The sequence below is a fragment of the Gymnoscopelus braueri genome, assembly GCF_963280865.1.
Source record: "Gymnoscopelus braueri genome assembly, chromosome: 23".
Classification (NCBI taxonomy): Eukaryota; Metazoa; Chordata; class Actinopteri; order Myctophiformes; family Myctophidae; genus Gymnoscopelus; species Gymnoscopelus braueri.
The window spans coordinates 25,387,066-25,403,191 of record NC_137625.1 but is presented as its reverse complement, the minus strand read 5'-3'; the positions used below and the strand labels follow the sequence as shown (position 1 = coordinate 25,403,191).

Genomic DNA, 16,126 nt, shown 5'->3' with positions numbered 1-16,126 from the left:
CAAAAACAGAAGATCTACAAGCTCACTGCGCATCAGTGGTCCACACACACACACACACACACACACACACACACACACACACACACACACACACACACACACACACACACACACACACACACACACACACACACACACACACACACACACACACACACACACACACACACACACACACACACACACACACACACACACACACACACACACACACACTTACTTAAGACGTTTACAGTGATGTTACATGTGGAAGGAATCTTATGTTAAAGGATAACAAATACTATATGATGAGTTGGACTGCTTTCACATTGAGATCATACAGGCAGAGACAGTGGCTCAAAGCAAGGACTTAGTATTTATAATGATGGTCAGGAAAATATATGATTTTGTGCAACATTGGACTCCGGGTTGGGAAACACTGAAATAGGGCTTAGGTCAGTGGTTTTCAACCTTTTTCATATCAAGGTCCATTATTTATTCAGCATTTGAGCCACGGACCACCGTCTGATGAGATTTATCCTCTCAGACCCAATACATAGAATATTTTGTTATCGTTGGACAAGATTTTGTCAAAATAACAATTCTTCTACATTCTCTAATTGTGTAGACTTCTTGTAAATTAAGTAATGCAGAAGTTTGACAATAATTGAACTCTTGAGAGCGTAGAGATCCATTTGGTTACCAACTCTTCCATCAAGCTGGGGACCACCTGGAACCTCCTCAAGGACCTGGTTGAGAACCACTAGCTTAGGTGGTTAAAATCCATACAAGAAAGCTTGCGACCTTTGCATACATTCACACCATGAAAGACACAGGCACTGAACTTTGTATGAAACAGACAAAATTTACTTTTTGATGGTTATGAGAAATAAATAGTTCCAGTAAAAAGAGTTACACGGTCACCAACCTTCCACCTGTGTGTTTTGACGGCACACGTCAGTGTTCCAGAGAAGCTGAGTTTACAACACAGCAGGCATTCCATGCAACAGGCACACGTACACTCACCGTCTGTCACACTCACTCTCTGCACACACACACACCCACACGCAAGCTCTGACACGTCCAGATTACACTGGAGTCATTCAAAAAAAGTACAGTATTACAATATTAATATTCAATCACTGTCAGTTGAAAACAACACAGCGCGCGTGTTACTGTAAATCTAAAATTTCAATTTGAAATTCTTTTTTTTTCATGTGTACAAATGCTGGAGATAAGAGAGAGTAGTGGTCCGATGCAGAGTGTGAAACAACGATTTGCTTTGAGCTCCTTTGAGAGGCGGACCAGCACAGGGCCCCTAAACATGCCACACACCGACACTGTATTCACATGGGAGGTCAAAGGTCACAGACAGAGAACAATGTCTTAATACTGGTGGGTAAACTCTGCCGTATGCTTGTACACAGAGGAGGGTCCTGATATACACTTCAGTCACTCTTGCAACTTCCCTGATTCGCTACGGATCAGACCCTTTAAAGAAAGAGGAACTGCAGGGACCACAAAATCATTGAAGATGCACACACAAAGTCGTACTGTTGCTACAGTAGATCTCCAAATGCAAAAGAAGGGGGACAAAAAAGTATAGCTTGCATAATATAATAAAGCGCTCAAGTCCTGGCAATGTAAAGGGGGGGGGGGGTAAGAGGGGAGAGAAAAAAAAGGAGAAGCCTGACGGGTTCCTGTGGGATGTCACATGACTTCCTGTCGAGCTCCCGTGTTTTCTCTCCTCCCTGATCCTTGCTTTCCTGTTGTCATGGCAACCGGGAGGGAGACCGGAAATGTCCTGGGGAGAAACTATTCCCCCCTCCAAATTTGGTCCCATTTGCCCCCTCCCCCCTACCCTCCCCTGTTTGCGGTCCCATTGCTTTAGCCAGGAAGGGGGGAAACATGCAGTTGGTTGAAAAGATCCTGAGGGCCGTTCTTCTCTCAAAAGACTCTTAGTGCTTAGTGATGACCTGCTACATAGTACAAGACCTCGTTTTTTGTCACCCAGCACAGTTCTGGGAGGAGGGCTCCGCAAGAGGCGGGCAAATGAAATGTTCTGGAATGTTCTGGAGTCCAGGGGAACCGTTTCCGTTTGAGGATCCAGTCGTATCCCTTTCCAGTTGCAACTGGTATCAAATTCAATCACGCCATGGTGAAAGAAGCTCCGAGGATCAAAAACAAAACAAAAAATACTTAAAAGTTTTACTTTTAGAATATTAAAAAAACTAACAAAAAGGCATTCAGGCTCTAAAAGACGCCGACGAGCACAAAGGGTAACAACTTCCATAACAGCTTTGGACATCAACATCGGCAGAGTCATCACTAAAAGAATCAAGAATAGTCCAAGGAACAACAATAATAACCATTATCGAACGGTGGGCTGTGCATGGGCGTCTGAGTTCACATCATATACACACGTACGGCATGTTAAATACAGACAGTAGTAGTTTAGCAGCAAAAATACAACCTCGACCCCGTCTTTCAATAAATAAAATAAACACAGTCTGTAAATTTCACCTCAATCCAAACGCTGAGTTGCTTGCTCTTTGTGAGTGCCAGAGCAGAGAGACGGTAAGGTGTGTGTGTGTGTGTGTGTGTGTGTGTGTGTGTGTGTGTGTGTGTGTGTGTGTGTGTGTGTGTGTGTGTGTGTGTGTGTGTGTGTGTGTGTTGGGGTGGTCCGTCAGAGGGTAGGTGGGCTCATGCGAGAGAAGGGCGAGGGAGTTGAGGGCCAAGTTGGGTCAGTAAACTATCCTCTTCCTCTGGTTCATGAGTGAGCAACACATGTCTAAAAGAGCATGCTCTGCCTCCTGTTGATCTTGCCGTTACCTGGATGAGAGGGAAGATTCAGATTTCAGACAGGAGACAAATAGTATTAAATGCACACTCACACACTGCAAAATGCAACCTGTTGCAAGCACAATTCCCAATAATACAAAGTGATTATTATTTTGTGTGTGTGTGTGTGTGTGTGTGTGTCCCACCTGACTCTGGGTAGGAAGAATTCCGGTAGCCAGGGTCTCTTTGCAACTGTAGTTCTTTTAATGTGAATATTGATACGACTGCAAAACAGTGTAGGAGTTTCAGGGATGTGGTCAGAAACTATAATGCATGAAATATCTGGGAGCTGTGTGCTCCCCAAATAACTTTAAATCTAGGGCTACAACTATTGATTATTTTCTTAGCGATTATTCTATCGATAATCATTGATAAGAGGTTTATATATATATATATATATATATATATATATATATATATATATATATATAGCCAAATATGCCTTAATACATTATAATTGCCCTCTATAACTATATGAAAAAATAAACATGTATCAATTTAACAAAACAAATAATATTGGCTGTATTTCAACTGTAAAAATGGACATAGATGCTACTCACTCTCAGGCAGTGTGTGCACCCGCATGCCAAGGTTCTTGAAGTACATGTGCTTCATGGCCTCTTCTGCTGAAATCCTCTTCTTGGATTCAAACTAGAAGTTTGCACATAGGAGCAGTTCACCATCAATAGTGTATTATATATTGGCATCATCTCAAAATCCTACCAGTGATAACAAGTTAACACATTTGCAGTTTTACTGAAGCTGGAAATAGAATGACAGCACGATGACCCCTGCTGGCTATTATGGGAATAGCATCTGTATGTTGAGAAGTGGCAAGACCACTTTGGCAGAGGTTTGGGTTGTGTAGTTACCTTGCCATGATGCAACTCCAAAGGTGGACAAGTAATCAAAAATAATTGCTCCAGTGATTAGAATATTTAGAATTGATCATTCTAAACATGCTCCTCATTGACTGCTCTAAAAGTCACTATTTTAGCCCATAAACAAACGTATACAAAGTTGATTCAGACAATATAGAACATCACAAAACCCAGCACTGTTTTTTTGTTTTTTATAAAAAAAATTAACTTCCTGTTGATTTCGCTATTTTTAATAGGAAGAAAACCCTGACTGGATCCGCGGATCCGGATATTCCAATAGTAAAATTAACAGGAAGTTGACATTTTTATATAAAAAGAAAACAGTACTGGGTTTGGTGATGTTCTATATTGTCTGAATCAGCTTGGTTTGTGTTCGTTTACGGGCTAAAAGAGTGACTTTGAGAGCTGTTTCACTGTACAATGTAAGTCAATGAGGAGCATATTTTGAATTAGCAATTTCTAATCAATGGAGCAATTTCTTTTTTTCAAATTCTATCAAAGTGGTCTTTCCCTTTAACAGGCAAGAGGAATTTGTGAAGGAGTGCAGTTATTAATTTAGGACAGTCTAAAAAAAAACTTACTCTTAGAAATGACAACAGCAGCTCAGTGCCTTCAGTATCCAGCCTGTAGGAGAAACAGGGGAAAATGGAAGCCAGATAAAGTCAGAGAGGACAGGAATTACATTCGGCCTGTACTGGTGACTGATGAGAAATTAGTGGCTCAGGGGAGGAAGGAAGTGGAGAGCTGTCTCTGAAATGTTCCACAGGATTTCCTGCCCACAGTTCTCACACACACACACACACACAAACACACGCACGTGCGCACACACGCACAGAAAACATACACTGGCACACACATTCAACAAAGAAGACAAACAAACAGCACTGCACCTGGGAGCATGGTTGACCAAGGGCTGTGGTTTGTACTTGGGGAAATTGTAGGATTTGAACTCTTCGATGGTGGCGATTCCTGGCCAGTTGTCCTCCGTTGGCGTGCCTGGATCAGCGTGAGAGTCAGAAAGTTAGATACAATCAGAAGTTGGATTAGAGTTAAAACATGTGTTAAATCGGGTATTAAATATGATACTCTGCTGCTAGAACTTCCTGAGTGCTTTGGCACTGCCACAAAATATGAAAGGGTAGTCTTCGATATCTTTTTGAGCTCTGAACCACTAGCATATTAACACAATCCTCAAGGACCACACCAACCCTCCTTCCCACAACAATACAGTATATATTTAGTTTATAAAGGTGGCGTAACACAGCCATTTTGATTAATATTCGACATTAATGAATCTTAAAGCCGGATTTATAATTAGCACCAAAAATAGCTGATCTACAACCTCACAACGCGTCACAGTGAGATGCGTTGTGTGCTTGTAGATTATCAGTGCCATAATGCAAGCTTTTTCCCCCACACATAGATCTTTAACTATTTTACCATGGACCACCTGTATTTATGCCATGGACCACTAGTGGTACTTGAACCACTGGTTGAGAAACAGTGCTTGGAAGATTGGCAGGTAGGAGGCACTCACCCAGTAATCTGAATATGAGATGGAGCTCATCCTCCACAGTGGAGCCGGGGAACAGTGGCCGACCTGCAGCCATCTCGTAGAATATGCATCCGACTCCCCTGTTCAGACACACCCACAAGATAACCAGGTCAGGATGTGGAATATTTTTGTGTAGATCATACATGGGCCACATGTGGCCCCCAACTTCATTTAATGTGGCCCGCAGGTTAATATCGGAATACTGATATATTATTGATTTCAGCTTTCAGTTACAATTGCAAACATTCAGTCTATATTAGTAGCTTAATGACTAGTATTAAAATTCTATTGTCTTTTTTTATGTCCAATGTATTTGCATTTAAGTTCATAAAGTTAACATAAGTATAACTAAATGCATTTGAAATTAAATAAAAATGTTACTTTTCAGGATTCCAATTAAAAAAATAGCACAAAAAAAACTGGATTCCAATAAAAAAATTGTACAAATAGCAGATCTACAAGCTGAAAACGCGTCGCACTGCGGCGCGTTTTGAGCTTGTAGAACGGCTATTTTTGCTACTTTTGTGTGACATAGAATGGCCCGACAGTATATGCAATGTGGCCCTCTGGAGTGAGTGTGGAAATAGTGGCCCTCTCCATGAAATGAAATCAGGTTTAACGAAGAAATTCTCAACTTCAGTCCTTGGGAGCAGGAGTACTGCTGGTTTTCATTCTAGATGTATAAGCAGAGAGAAGTGGCAGGTACACAGAATACTTTCCCTAGGAAATGTTCCCGTGAGCTGATTAATGCGACTCCCTCAGTGAATGCAGTCAGAGTGCTGTTTACAGCCACTAAAACTGTTGAACCGTAAGCCCTATATACTTCGAACAGTGAAAATCTACAAGCTCAAAATCCAGAATAGTTTTATTTTATTGTTTAGATGTTTTGGCGATAAAGACATGCTCAAAATAGGTCAAGGTTGAAAGTGTTTCGGACTACATCAAACCTGCTTGATTTTCTTGCCAGTCCTCGGGCGGGTTCTCATGTGGGCTCTCATGTTCGTTAACCCATATTATGCCCATTTCGAGGTCACACACTGCAAAAAGTAAAGTACCGTAATATAAGCCGCACCTGAATATAAGCCGCAGCAGCTAAATGGAATGATTTGTACATATATAAGCCGCACTGGACTATAAGCCGCGGGTGTAAAATCCATCAATTTAGGAGGTCCCCTAGTGGCCGTTAGCTGTACAACTCCATAGATAAGCCGCAGGGTCGAAAAATGGGAAAAAAGTCGCGGCTTATAGTCCGAAATTTACGGTAGTTACCAGCGAGATTCAGAAACTACACCACTTTCAACCTGGCGTCTCTATTTTGGGCAAGTCATTATAGACGAACATTTTACATTTTCAATTTTTTTTTTGTTGTTGACAAAATAGCAAAAATAGCAGATCTACAAGTTCGTAGGTCGGCTATTTTACGCTATTTGTTGCACAATGATTTTTTTGGCCTCAAGGGGTTAAATTTGACATGCTCTGTTACTAAAAGTTTTGTAAAGTGTAACTTAGACCTTGTGCAAGGCATTTAGCTACGTGATAGAATAGGAAACTAGCAGTAGTGTCTGCCCACAGGACTGGAGTTGAGAATCCATGCTTTTGAGTGTAAGGAGCCGTGTCCAAGATTTTTTTTCCTGAGCACAGCATAGGTTTTGAATTGATTACAATGGGAGCGCAGCGTTTCTGGAAACCCCAGCAGCATGATGAGGCGCCGGGCATTTATTTTGCGCTCACACGCTCCAGCGTGGCGTTCTTATCTGCTTGCTGAGAGCTGAAACATTTTCAACTCGGGCATTTGGAGGCGATTTTAGGCGAGCGCCTAAAAAAACACCTCAGTGGACACGGCCCCTAAGAATCATACCACATGTCTATGCGTGTAGAGTACTGTAAGAATGATACCACATGTCTATGTGTAGAGTACTGCAAGAATCATACCACATGTCTATCTGTGTCGAGTACTCGGAGGAGCCCAAGAGGACGTCAGGGGGTCGGTACCAAAGCGTCACCACCTCGTTGGAGTAAGTTTTAGTTGGGACAGACTTAGCCCGCGCCAGACCTGGCAGAAACAAGTTGCACACAGAGAAATTAGAAATGTGATGTGTAAAAGTTTTTTTTTTTTTTTACAAATTATGGGATTAAGAGTAGAGGTTACAAAAACATGTTGGCGCCATTATTCACTGTATATATTCAGCACAGAGTGTCGTGCTATGAGCTTGTAGATCTGCTATTTTAAATGTGTGCAAATCTTTGACTATATACATTTTTAACTAAAATCTTTGCTTCTGGAGGGGGTACAAAATATTTTGAGATGGGGGTGCCGCGGCCAAATACATATCATTTTGGGTGGTCCTTGACATGAAAAAGTTTGAGAACCACTGATACTATAGCAACATACTTAAAAAAAAATATATATATATCTGCTATTTTTGAACAGCCAGGTTATAGCTCAAATCTAAAATGACACAGATGCGTTCCCCACATTGAATGGGTTAAATAAGTGCATGTGGTAGGCTGTCTTGCAATGCTGCCAGGCAAATCCTCTATGAGGGCCATGCTTACCAAAGTCAGCCAGTTTGAGCTCTCCTTTCTCATTGATGAGCAGATTCTGGGGCTTCAGGTCCCTGTGGAGAACCTTCCTTCTGTGGCAGTACGCCAGCCCCCGCAGAATCTGGAACAGGAAGATCTAAAACACACACACAAGCAATTACGGTCAGCTACAGCTGGGTGATATGTCTGACAAGTTTTATCACAGTATTGATGGACCAAATATCAATATACCGTGGGCTAGGGGTGAACGATTTTGAGAGAAAATCTACCGTAATTGCGATTTTTCTGACCGATATTGCGATTTGATTCGCGATATAATTATTTTTAAGTCAAGCCTCAGTTAAAGTATTCACTGTGTACATTTAAAAAGTAATGGAACATTTACCAAATGGCATACCATTAATTTACTGCTCTAGAGTCTAATAAATAAGGATGAGAACTAAAAGATATGAATTGCTTCATTGCTTCCAACATGTATCTCCCAAATCCTGAATCTGAATCATTTTGGGGGGGGAAAATGATTCTCCCAAAATGTTGGGTAAACTTTTTTCCCCCCAAAAAAGCTTGTAGCTATGAGCTTGTAGATCTGCTATTTTTGAATAGCCAAAGAAATCTTAAAATGACACAGATGCGTTCCCTGGTTGAATGGGTTAATCAGATTTCTGAATAACACAGATTCAAGGCGAAGCAACAGGACAGTTTTATTTTGTTTTAAGCCTAATTCCTTAAGAATAAGGCTTTACACTTTTGAGATGCAATGAAACGAAGGACACTTTTGACATCTCTCTTGCATATTGCAATGCATTTGACAATATTGCCCAGTCATAGTCAGAAATGATAAATTACATAATGAACACAGAATAAAGTAATGCCTGATTTATTCTTAGTTGTGTCTGTGTCACACACGGAAAATAGCTGCTCTACAAGCTTACAAAGTGTCGCACTGCGACACATTGTGACACCCACATGCAAATAAGTATAACTCAGGTTTAACAGACTACATGTAAAACCTGTCTTCCTCACCTTGACGTTGTGCATGCTCATGATGTTTCCGCAGTCATCCATGTACTGCTTCAGGTCCTTGTCCTGCACAGGAAGGAACAAATGCATAAAACCAGACCCGATCCCTGTAGATTAGAAGAACTACGAAAAGGTGAGGGAACTACAAAGACCGTCATGCAACGATAACAAAAACAACAAGAACTTACCAGGTACTCAAAGACAAGCGTTAGGCTCTTTTCTGTGTGCACTATGTCATGTAATGTCACTATGTTGGCGTGCTTCAAGTCCTTCAGTAACGACACTGAGAGAAAAAACAGATAAGACAGTCAGATAAAGAGAGAATCTAACTGTACTGACGATAAAGAGAGAATCTATCTGTACTTATGATAAAGAAAGAATCTATCTGTACTGACGATAAAGAGAGAATCTACTGTATCTGTAATAATAATAATAACTTTATTTATATAGCACTTTTCTAGATATCACAAAGTCACAAAGTGCTGCACAAACATACAGACAGAATACACAATAAAACAAAGAATCTCAAAAAGGTAATGAAAAAAAAATGAAACAAGAAATAACCATGAGCAAAAGGTAATGAAACAAAGAAAAGTTGTTTCTTGTTTTTAACAGGAATGCTTTGTAGAGCATATCGTTTTTTTAGAGTGATTTAAAAGATATATTGGAATCAATGAGTCGAATTGTTTCGGGTAGAGCATTCCAGAGACTAGGAGCTCGGACAGCGAAGGCCTGATCACCCTTAGTTACAAGGCGCGATCTAGGGGCCTTTAGGAGAGCCTGGCCTGGTGTTTTAAATGTTTCTCAATTGAAAAAAGCAGGTTTGAACCACTCTTACATTACAGATACAACTGTATCTGTAATGATGGTAACGAATCTATCTGGATTAATGATAAAGAGAGAATCTAGTATCTGTGCTGATGACAAAGAGGGAATGTATTTGTAGTGAATCTGATGATAAAGAGAATATACTATCCATTCTGTACTGATGACAAAGAGAGAATGTATTTGTACTGAATCTGATGATAAAGAGAATCTAGTTTCTATTTTGTACTGATGACAAAGAGAGATTGTGTTTGTACTGATGATAAAGAGAGATTCTATCTGCACTGATGTTAAAAAAAAGGATTTAGGAGCAGAGAAGAGAATTCTGCCTAAAGCCTAAAGCCTAAAACCAGGACCAGAGATCATAACGTCAGAGACCACGGTTCAAAGGCCTGAGGAAGTTCCTTGACAGATCAAAATATTGTCAGTAATAAATCTTGAGACCATTTGTGCAGGATCCCTTTCTCTGACCGTATTCTTCATGGTTTGTTTCTGTTTCCCTAGTCCTGTTTTGATGCAAGTGCGCAGATGTATTCTTTTTGTTTTAACAGAGGGATTTGGGAAACAGGAAGAGGGGATGGAAAGCTTAGTAAAGGGAGTGTTGGAGAAGGAGGCGTGGACCCTCACCTTCTCTGATGGCGGTGCAGGGTGCTCCCTCCTCGTGCTCCAGCCTGATCTCTTTTAGTGCCACAAGGTTATCCGTTAACTTGCTGCGACCTTTAAACACCGTGGCATAGGTCCCCTGTGCACCGAACACACACAGCATTGACTTACATTCATTCCAATGACATATTTGTCCCCAATTTGACATGCTACCCCAATCAACTGGTTTGTCCAATATTTGTCCCCAAAAGTTACACACACTATAATAATGTGAAAATCCCAAATATCGGGTTACTTTTGTGTTACAAGTCAAAGCCTCAAACAGAAACCAGTTCAAGGACCATATCTCTGCTGTCCGGCAGAAACCAGCTAACTCCAAAATGTTAATTTTTCAGGACATGGCAAAAACAAAACAAAAAGTGGAGTTAGGAGGTTTTGTTCATCATTGATAAGAACAGCTGAATGGACCTCCAAGCTCACAATGAGTTGGGAGGTCAAAAGGGGGTGGAGCCTGGAGTCAGCAAAACCAGCTAACTCCACCCCCCTTTGCTGGAGTTAGCTGGTTTTGTCAGAAGCGCTTTTTAATACCTTTCATTGGTTCAATATTGTTTTAATCAACACACAGACGTAAAGGGTGTTCAATAGCACTGATTTATGGGGGAAAAAATGCAAAAGCGGAAAAATTGAGTTAGCTGGTTTCTGCCGGACAGCAACGATATGGCAGTCAATATAGGTCATTGTCAGCTTCGGTCAAGCAAAGCAAATGTTTTAGATTGTCGTTTGTTGTACTTCAAAATGACATTTCAGATCCATTACCTCTCCCAATTTGTCCAGCTTGATGTAAGTCTCCAGCTTTCCGAAGCCGATTTCTGACTGAGGAAAATATAGGGAGAAAAGGTGTATAAGTAGAAATAAGTAGAAAATAAAGGTTGAAGTCCCTCTGTGGGATCCGGCCATCTGGACCTTTACTACTGCCCTAACAGCGGGACTCTTTTTATTTCACAGGACAGGGAAGACCTTTTTTCCCCATCTGCGACTGAGCTCTTGATGCTGAACGACTGTTGGCGTGTATAAACATCTGTTTTAAATGGCGCCAAAACCACTGATATAGAAACATATGTTAAGTTTGCTGTTGTTTATGTAGTTTATCTTTAAATAAAGACATTTATATACTTTTAACTGTGCCTGTGTCTCCCTTTTGTTGCAACCCTGAGTCAGGTTGTAACACTTGTGTAACAGAGTATTTCTACATTGTGGTACTGATACTTATACTTAAGTAAAAAAATCACACCCTGTGTGAAGTGGGCGGTGTCTTGCTAGCTAATCACAATACTGAATGGAGTCAACCAATCATGTACAAAAAATAAATACATTTATTGAAACACTCTTTATGATGGACGGAACCATAACTTGAAAAAAACAAGTTTATGTTTTTTTTCAAGTTATGGTTTCTTATATAGGGCTATGCACATGTGTCATGTGACACTGGCCAATCACAGTCCTGAATAGACTGTGATTGGCCAATCACAGCGCAGGATAATTGTACAAATTTCCTGGGCCCAGATCACAGCGCAAGATATTTGTACATTTTTCCAAATCTCACTTATTAAAAGTCAGTACTTCTTCCACTGACACTCACCAACGAGGCTCTGCGGGAGCGTCGACTGAGCGGCTGGTCGAAGGGGGGGCTGCTGAGCTGCAGCTTCTCCAGGTAGCCATCAGGAATGCGAATATCAGCAGGGAGAGACAGGCGCTTGTTCAGGTCCTACAGCACACATTCATACAAGGAACAGACAGACAATCAGCGGAGGGCTGACACATGCTGTGGTGGTAGCTTATCCCATTAACTCTTTTACTGCCATGGACAGTGGACACGTTTTCGAGTCAATTGGTACTTGGTCCACATGGCCATTGATGCATTAGACACGTTTCTTTTTTTTTTTCCCCACACAGAACCAGAGATAACGTGATCCGAAGATTTACTGCTCCATTCACTCCCTGGTTAACTTATTACTTAAAAATACTGTATCTCGGCTCCTCTGACCTCGTTGACATTTGTGAAACCACACAGTGAAACCCTCAGTGGTTAGCAACCAACCAAATCAGGGGATCGATCATACTGGAGATAAATATTCTGTGACTACTTGAAAAGGTTAAAAAACACAAAAGTCGCTGGCAGTGGGTGAGTTTACTAATGTATATACTGGCAGTTAAAGAGTTAAGACCTGAGGCTGATAGAAGAAAAAAAAGATGACAGGGTCATCGGTCAGTAGGAGACTCTTTGTCTCTGCCGGTGATCAAATTATTGGCTTAGGAGTGCGACAAAAACAACAAAATCTCCAATAATTCAAGGCTTCATGGGGGTGTGTCAAAATACGTATTTTTTTGGGTGAACTACTCCTTTAACTTGAGGCTAAAATAATCAGAAGGTTGACATTTGACAATGAAGGAGAAACGAAGGGGGAATTATTTAAAGATTAAGCTGACCATATGGGTTTTGGTTATATTCAAATCAGTTCACACACCATACAGTAATTCAAATCTTGGTGTCCCGCATCCTGACAATATACTGTGTAACGCCATCCAATGTTTTGGATGGCAACAGTATACTGTAGGCCTATCTGACCGGCATTCACAAATTCACGGTATTCACAAAAATGTGAAAAATATTCACAATTGACAATATGTCTAAAACATTGGGTGATTTACTTCCTTGGCCTACTGGCAGCGTACACAAGACATTTGGCACAGATTTGGCATCAAGCACAACGATGCATTGGGCCGTTAAGCTCCCACAACAGAGCCTAACTTAGTGATGTAATTATAACCTTCAAAATGGATATGTAACAAGGCTATATGTGGCTATGTAATGTATGGAGTGTTCAAAGGGTACAGTACACTCAAAGACCACCAGGGGGCAGACTCCCACCAGGGTGAGGATCCCGGTCAGTCTGCAAGAATTCACTTCACACACACACCGTGCATATCCATACATATTAATGTGATTTATTAAAACTGTCCAAGCTGGTCATTTGCGCTGTGGTAGCCTGTATCTTCGGAGAGAAAGCAATCATGCCAAGATTAATGCGATCTCGCCGATCTGGGCCAAAGAAAGAGTTGAGAGTCACAGACCATTAACAAGTAATGGCATCTTATAATTGTCAGTATAAAGCTAAATATTGCCTGCTAGATTCTCCATTCTCTTTGGGTGTTCCTCTTCACGGAGGACAAACACAGACGCACACAGTCTCTCAGTAGCTGCCCACAAGCTGCTGGGCACGCTTGCATGAACCCTGCAATTGTGTGTGTGTGGTTCACAGAGGCTTGACTGATAAAACCTCAGTCTGTATACATCAGGTTGGAATGTTGAAATTCCCTGACGCTCTGCCAAAGGGGAGGATTGTTTTTTTGAATCTCCACGCGCACGCGTTAAGCATGTCGAGAGATTAGCCTCTCAGCTGATGCCGTCTTTCTCCTCACTGCATAAAACACAGAACCTAGCTCACTTTCACTCTCCTTCTTTTCTCCCTTTATCTAACCTCCTTCTCTCCTCTGGATAATCGTCGTTCTCCTCGGGGAGCAAGGGCTCCTATCGGGATCGTGACACCCAGACGGTGAAAGCCCATTGCAGCGTTCACCCTGCTCCTCCCCCAACGTCTGACCCACAGCACTTGGGAAGTGTCGGAAGAGAAAGGAGGATGAGGAGAAGAATGGAAGAGAGGGGAAGAGAGATAGCATGGTGGAGAGAGGGGGGGGGGCTATACAATGCACATTCCCTGTACGGCCAATATTTTCGACACACAGTAAAATCCTTAGTTTTCATTTAAAGCTGCAATCCACAAGGTTTATTATCCTTGCCGGGATTTGAACCCAGGTCTACTGTGCAGGAGATCAAATTCCTAGCAGTGAGCTGAGACGGAACGCCCACTTGGACAGGGGAGAAACGAAAGCTTGGAACTTCAGGCAATACCACTTCAACCACTAGCGTTCCTACAAAAAACAGGGTCTACATTTCTTAATGGAAGAGCAGCGAGACTACCTCCAACCACTGCAGATGTGTTCGTTATATTGTATTAACATACACTACCATACACACTGGTAAACATTTAATATATATATATATATGTTTTTTTTGGGGGGGGGGTTGTATTATATTCACACACAAAAAAAGTGTGTCTGAGTCTGAGAGTGGAACATTTTTAATAAATGAATTTTAAATTAATCAAGGATTTTACAATTTGTCATGTGTGTATTTGTGTGAGTGCGTATGGTATCTATGTTTCCTCCCTGATACAATTGTACAAGCGCCCAAACATGCATGCATGCATGCAAGCAGCTCCGCATGTGCGGCAGCGTGCAAGCTAACGCACGCTAACACTTGAGAGAATGTGAAAAACCAGCCACTTGCGAGGAGGACTGGAGGACTGGCTCTGTGATCAATCCTCCAGCGCGTCTCTCACCTCCATTGAAATGCGTCGGTGGACCCTGTTCCTCAGACACACGCCCGTGGGAGACTGCACCTCGTCAGAGGACGTGCCCGACGCCTGGTCGCTCTCCCCGTCTGAACCCATCTTCAGGTTTTCATGGACGATGTCTGCGGAGGTGAAGAGACGATAAACGTTAGCACAACAGGACACCACTGAACACGTTTGACATTTATAGGCATTTAGCTGGCATGCTCGACGTCCCTGAGAGACTTCCAAGCATGCGTTCTGTGTTTTGCTGAGGGTCACTTTGACAGGGCGTGTGGCTGCTGTTGCCAGTCTCGTTAACCTTCGGATAACGAGACAAGGGGTGTCTAACCGTACGGGTTAACGTATTTCTAAGACACGTACAGTATCTAAGTCAAAAGTTTGTCAGTGGAAGGAAGTTTTACAGATCGATGCAAGGTTCGGTGCAAGGAAAAGAGGTAATAATTAGAGCCTTTTTTTCCACTCTGACAGACTTTACAACCAGCCGGTCCGACCCCCCACTCTTCTCCGTCTCTTTCATCCCAGGCAGTAGTTCCCCTCTCAGGCCCTGCTAACCACCCCCAAGGCCAAAGATTAAACACTTGAACCTGCCCTGCCTCTTCCTCCAAGACCATAAAACTAAAACTACATACTTACCACTACTACCTGTGTGCCTTCAAGAAGCAGCGGGGGGTTGAGGCAGAGCTTAATAGGCAGAACACACCGATGAACCAAGCGCATGCATTCAACGCGCAGACTGTTAACAAGTAACCACGGATGAGTGTTCACACCCCTGTTATCAGCGTTTCAACACCTCTAGTATGGGAGCCTGTCATCAGACATCATAGGGAACAGTACATTTCTAAAATTCATTCTTACGGCTCAATTTTTACACTCCAGAGTTAAATTATCCCTCAGGATTTTACAGTGTACTGTACCTAGGGGTTGCAAAAGTTTCAGACTGTTCAAAGGTGGAAATCTTAAATTGGAAGGAACAGAAATAAAATGGGAATATATGGGGTTATCAGATTTAGAACGCTGGGAAGGCAGCCCAACATAGTGGCTCAGACAGTGTGTGCAAGATGCTCAGATTTATCGTTACATGTGGTGTAAGTGTGCTCTGCACATGTGATGGGAGAATATACTGCACATGCAGAGGTTGTAAATCTACTGAATTTCTTTTGTATGGGATGCTGGCAAATTATCTCTACATGTGATGAGGACAGCACTACACATTGAATGCCGTGTGCATGGTTTCAATTCAACAGAATGTCCATAAAATGTTTTCACATTGTTACAGAAACATGCTACCTAGTAATGTTTGTTTCTGCAAACATACGTAAGATCTTGTATGGAAATTGGTCATAATTCCCACACTTCATTTCCCATGGAGAATTTTCAGAAGATTTCCGGGAATTTACAGGAAC

At 41.8% G+C, this 16,126-nt stretch overlaps 1 protein-coding gene across 1 annotated transcript in view; it reads right to left on the bottom strand.

Moving 5' to 3' along the window:
* Positions 1–793: 793 nt before the first annotated feature.
* The window catches only part of cdk17 (cyclin dependent kinase 17), a 47,509-nt gene continuing 32,176 nt past the window's right edge, over positions 794–16,126 (bottom strand). Inside the window, exons 4-17 of the mRNA XM_080421761.1 lie at positions 14,709–14,842; positions 11,888–12,013; positions 11,065–11,121; positions 10,273–10,387; positions 9,009–9,103; positions 8,824–8,886; positions 7,813–7,936; positions 7,189–7,309; positions 5,239–5,336; positions 4,592–4,697; positions 4,283–4,325; positions 3,381–3,471; positions 2,967–3,044; positions 794–2,811 (exon numbers count right to left, since the gene is read on the bottom strand). Coding sequence (XP_080277887.1) covers positions 2,771–2,811; positions 2,967–3,044; positions 3,381–3,471; positions 4,283–4,325; positions 4,592–4,697; positions 5,239–5,336; positions 7,189–7,309; positions 7,813–7,936; positions 8,824–8,886; positions 9,009–9,103; positions 10,273–10,387; positions 11,065–11,121; positions 11,888–12,013; positions 14,709–14,842 — 1,292 coding nt within the window. The 3' untranslated portion in view covers positions 794–2,770. The remainder of the gene's footprint in view (positions 2,812–2,966; positions 3,045–3,380; positions 3,472–4,282; positions 4,326–4,591; positions 4,698–5,238; positions 5,337–7,188; positions 7,310–7,812; positions 7,937–8,823; positions 8,887–9,008; positions 9,104–10,272; positions 10,388–11,064; positions 11,122–11,887; positions 12,014–14,708; positions 14,843–16,126) is intronic.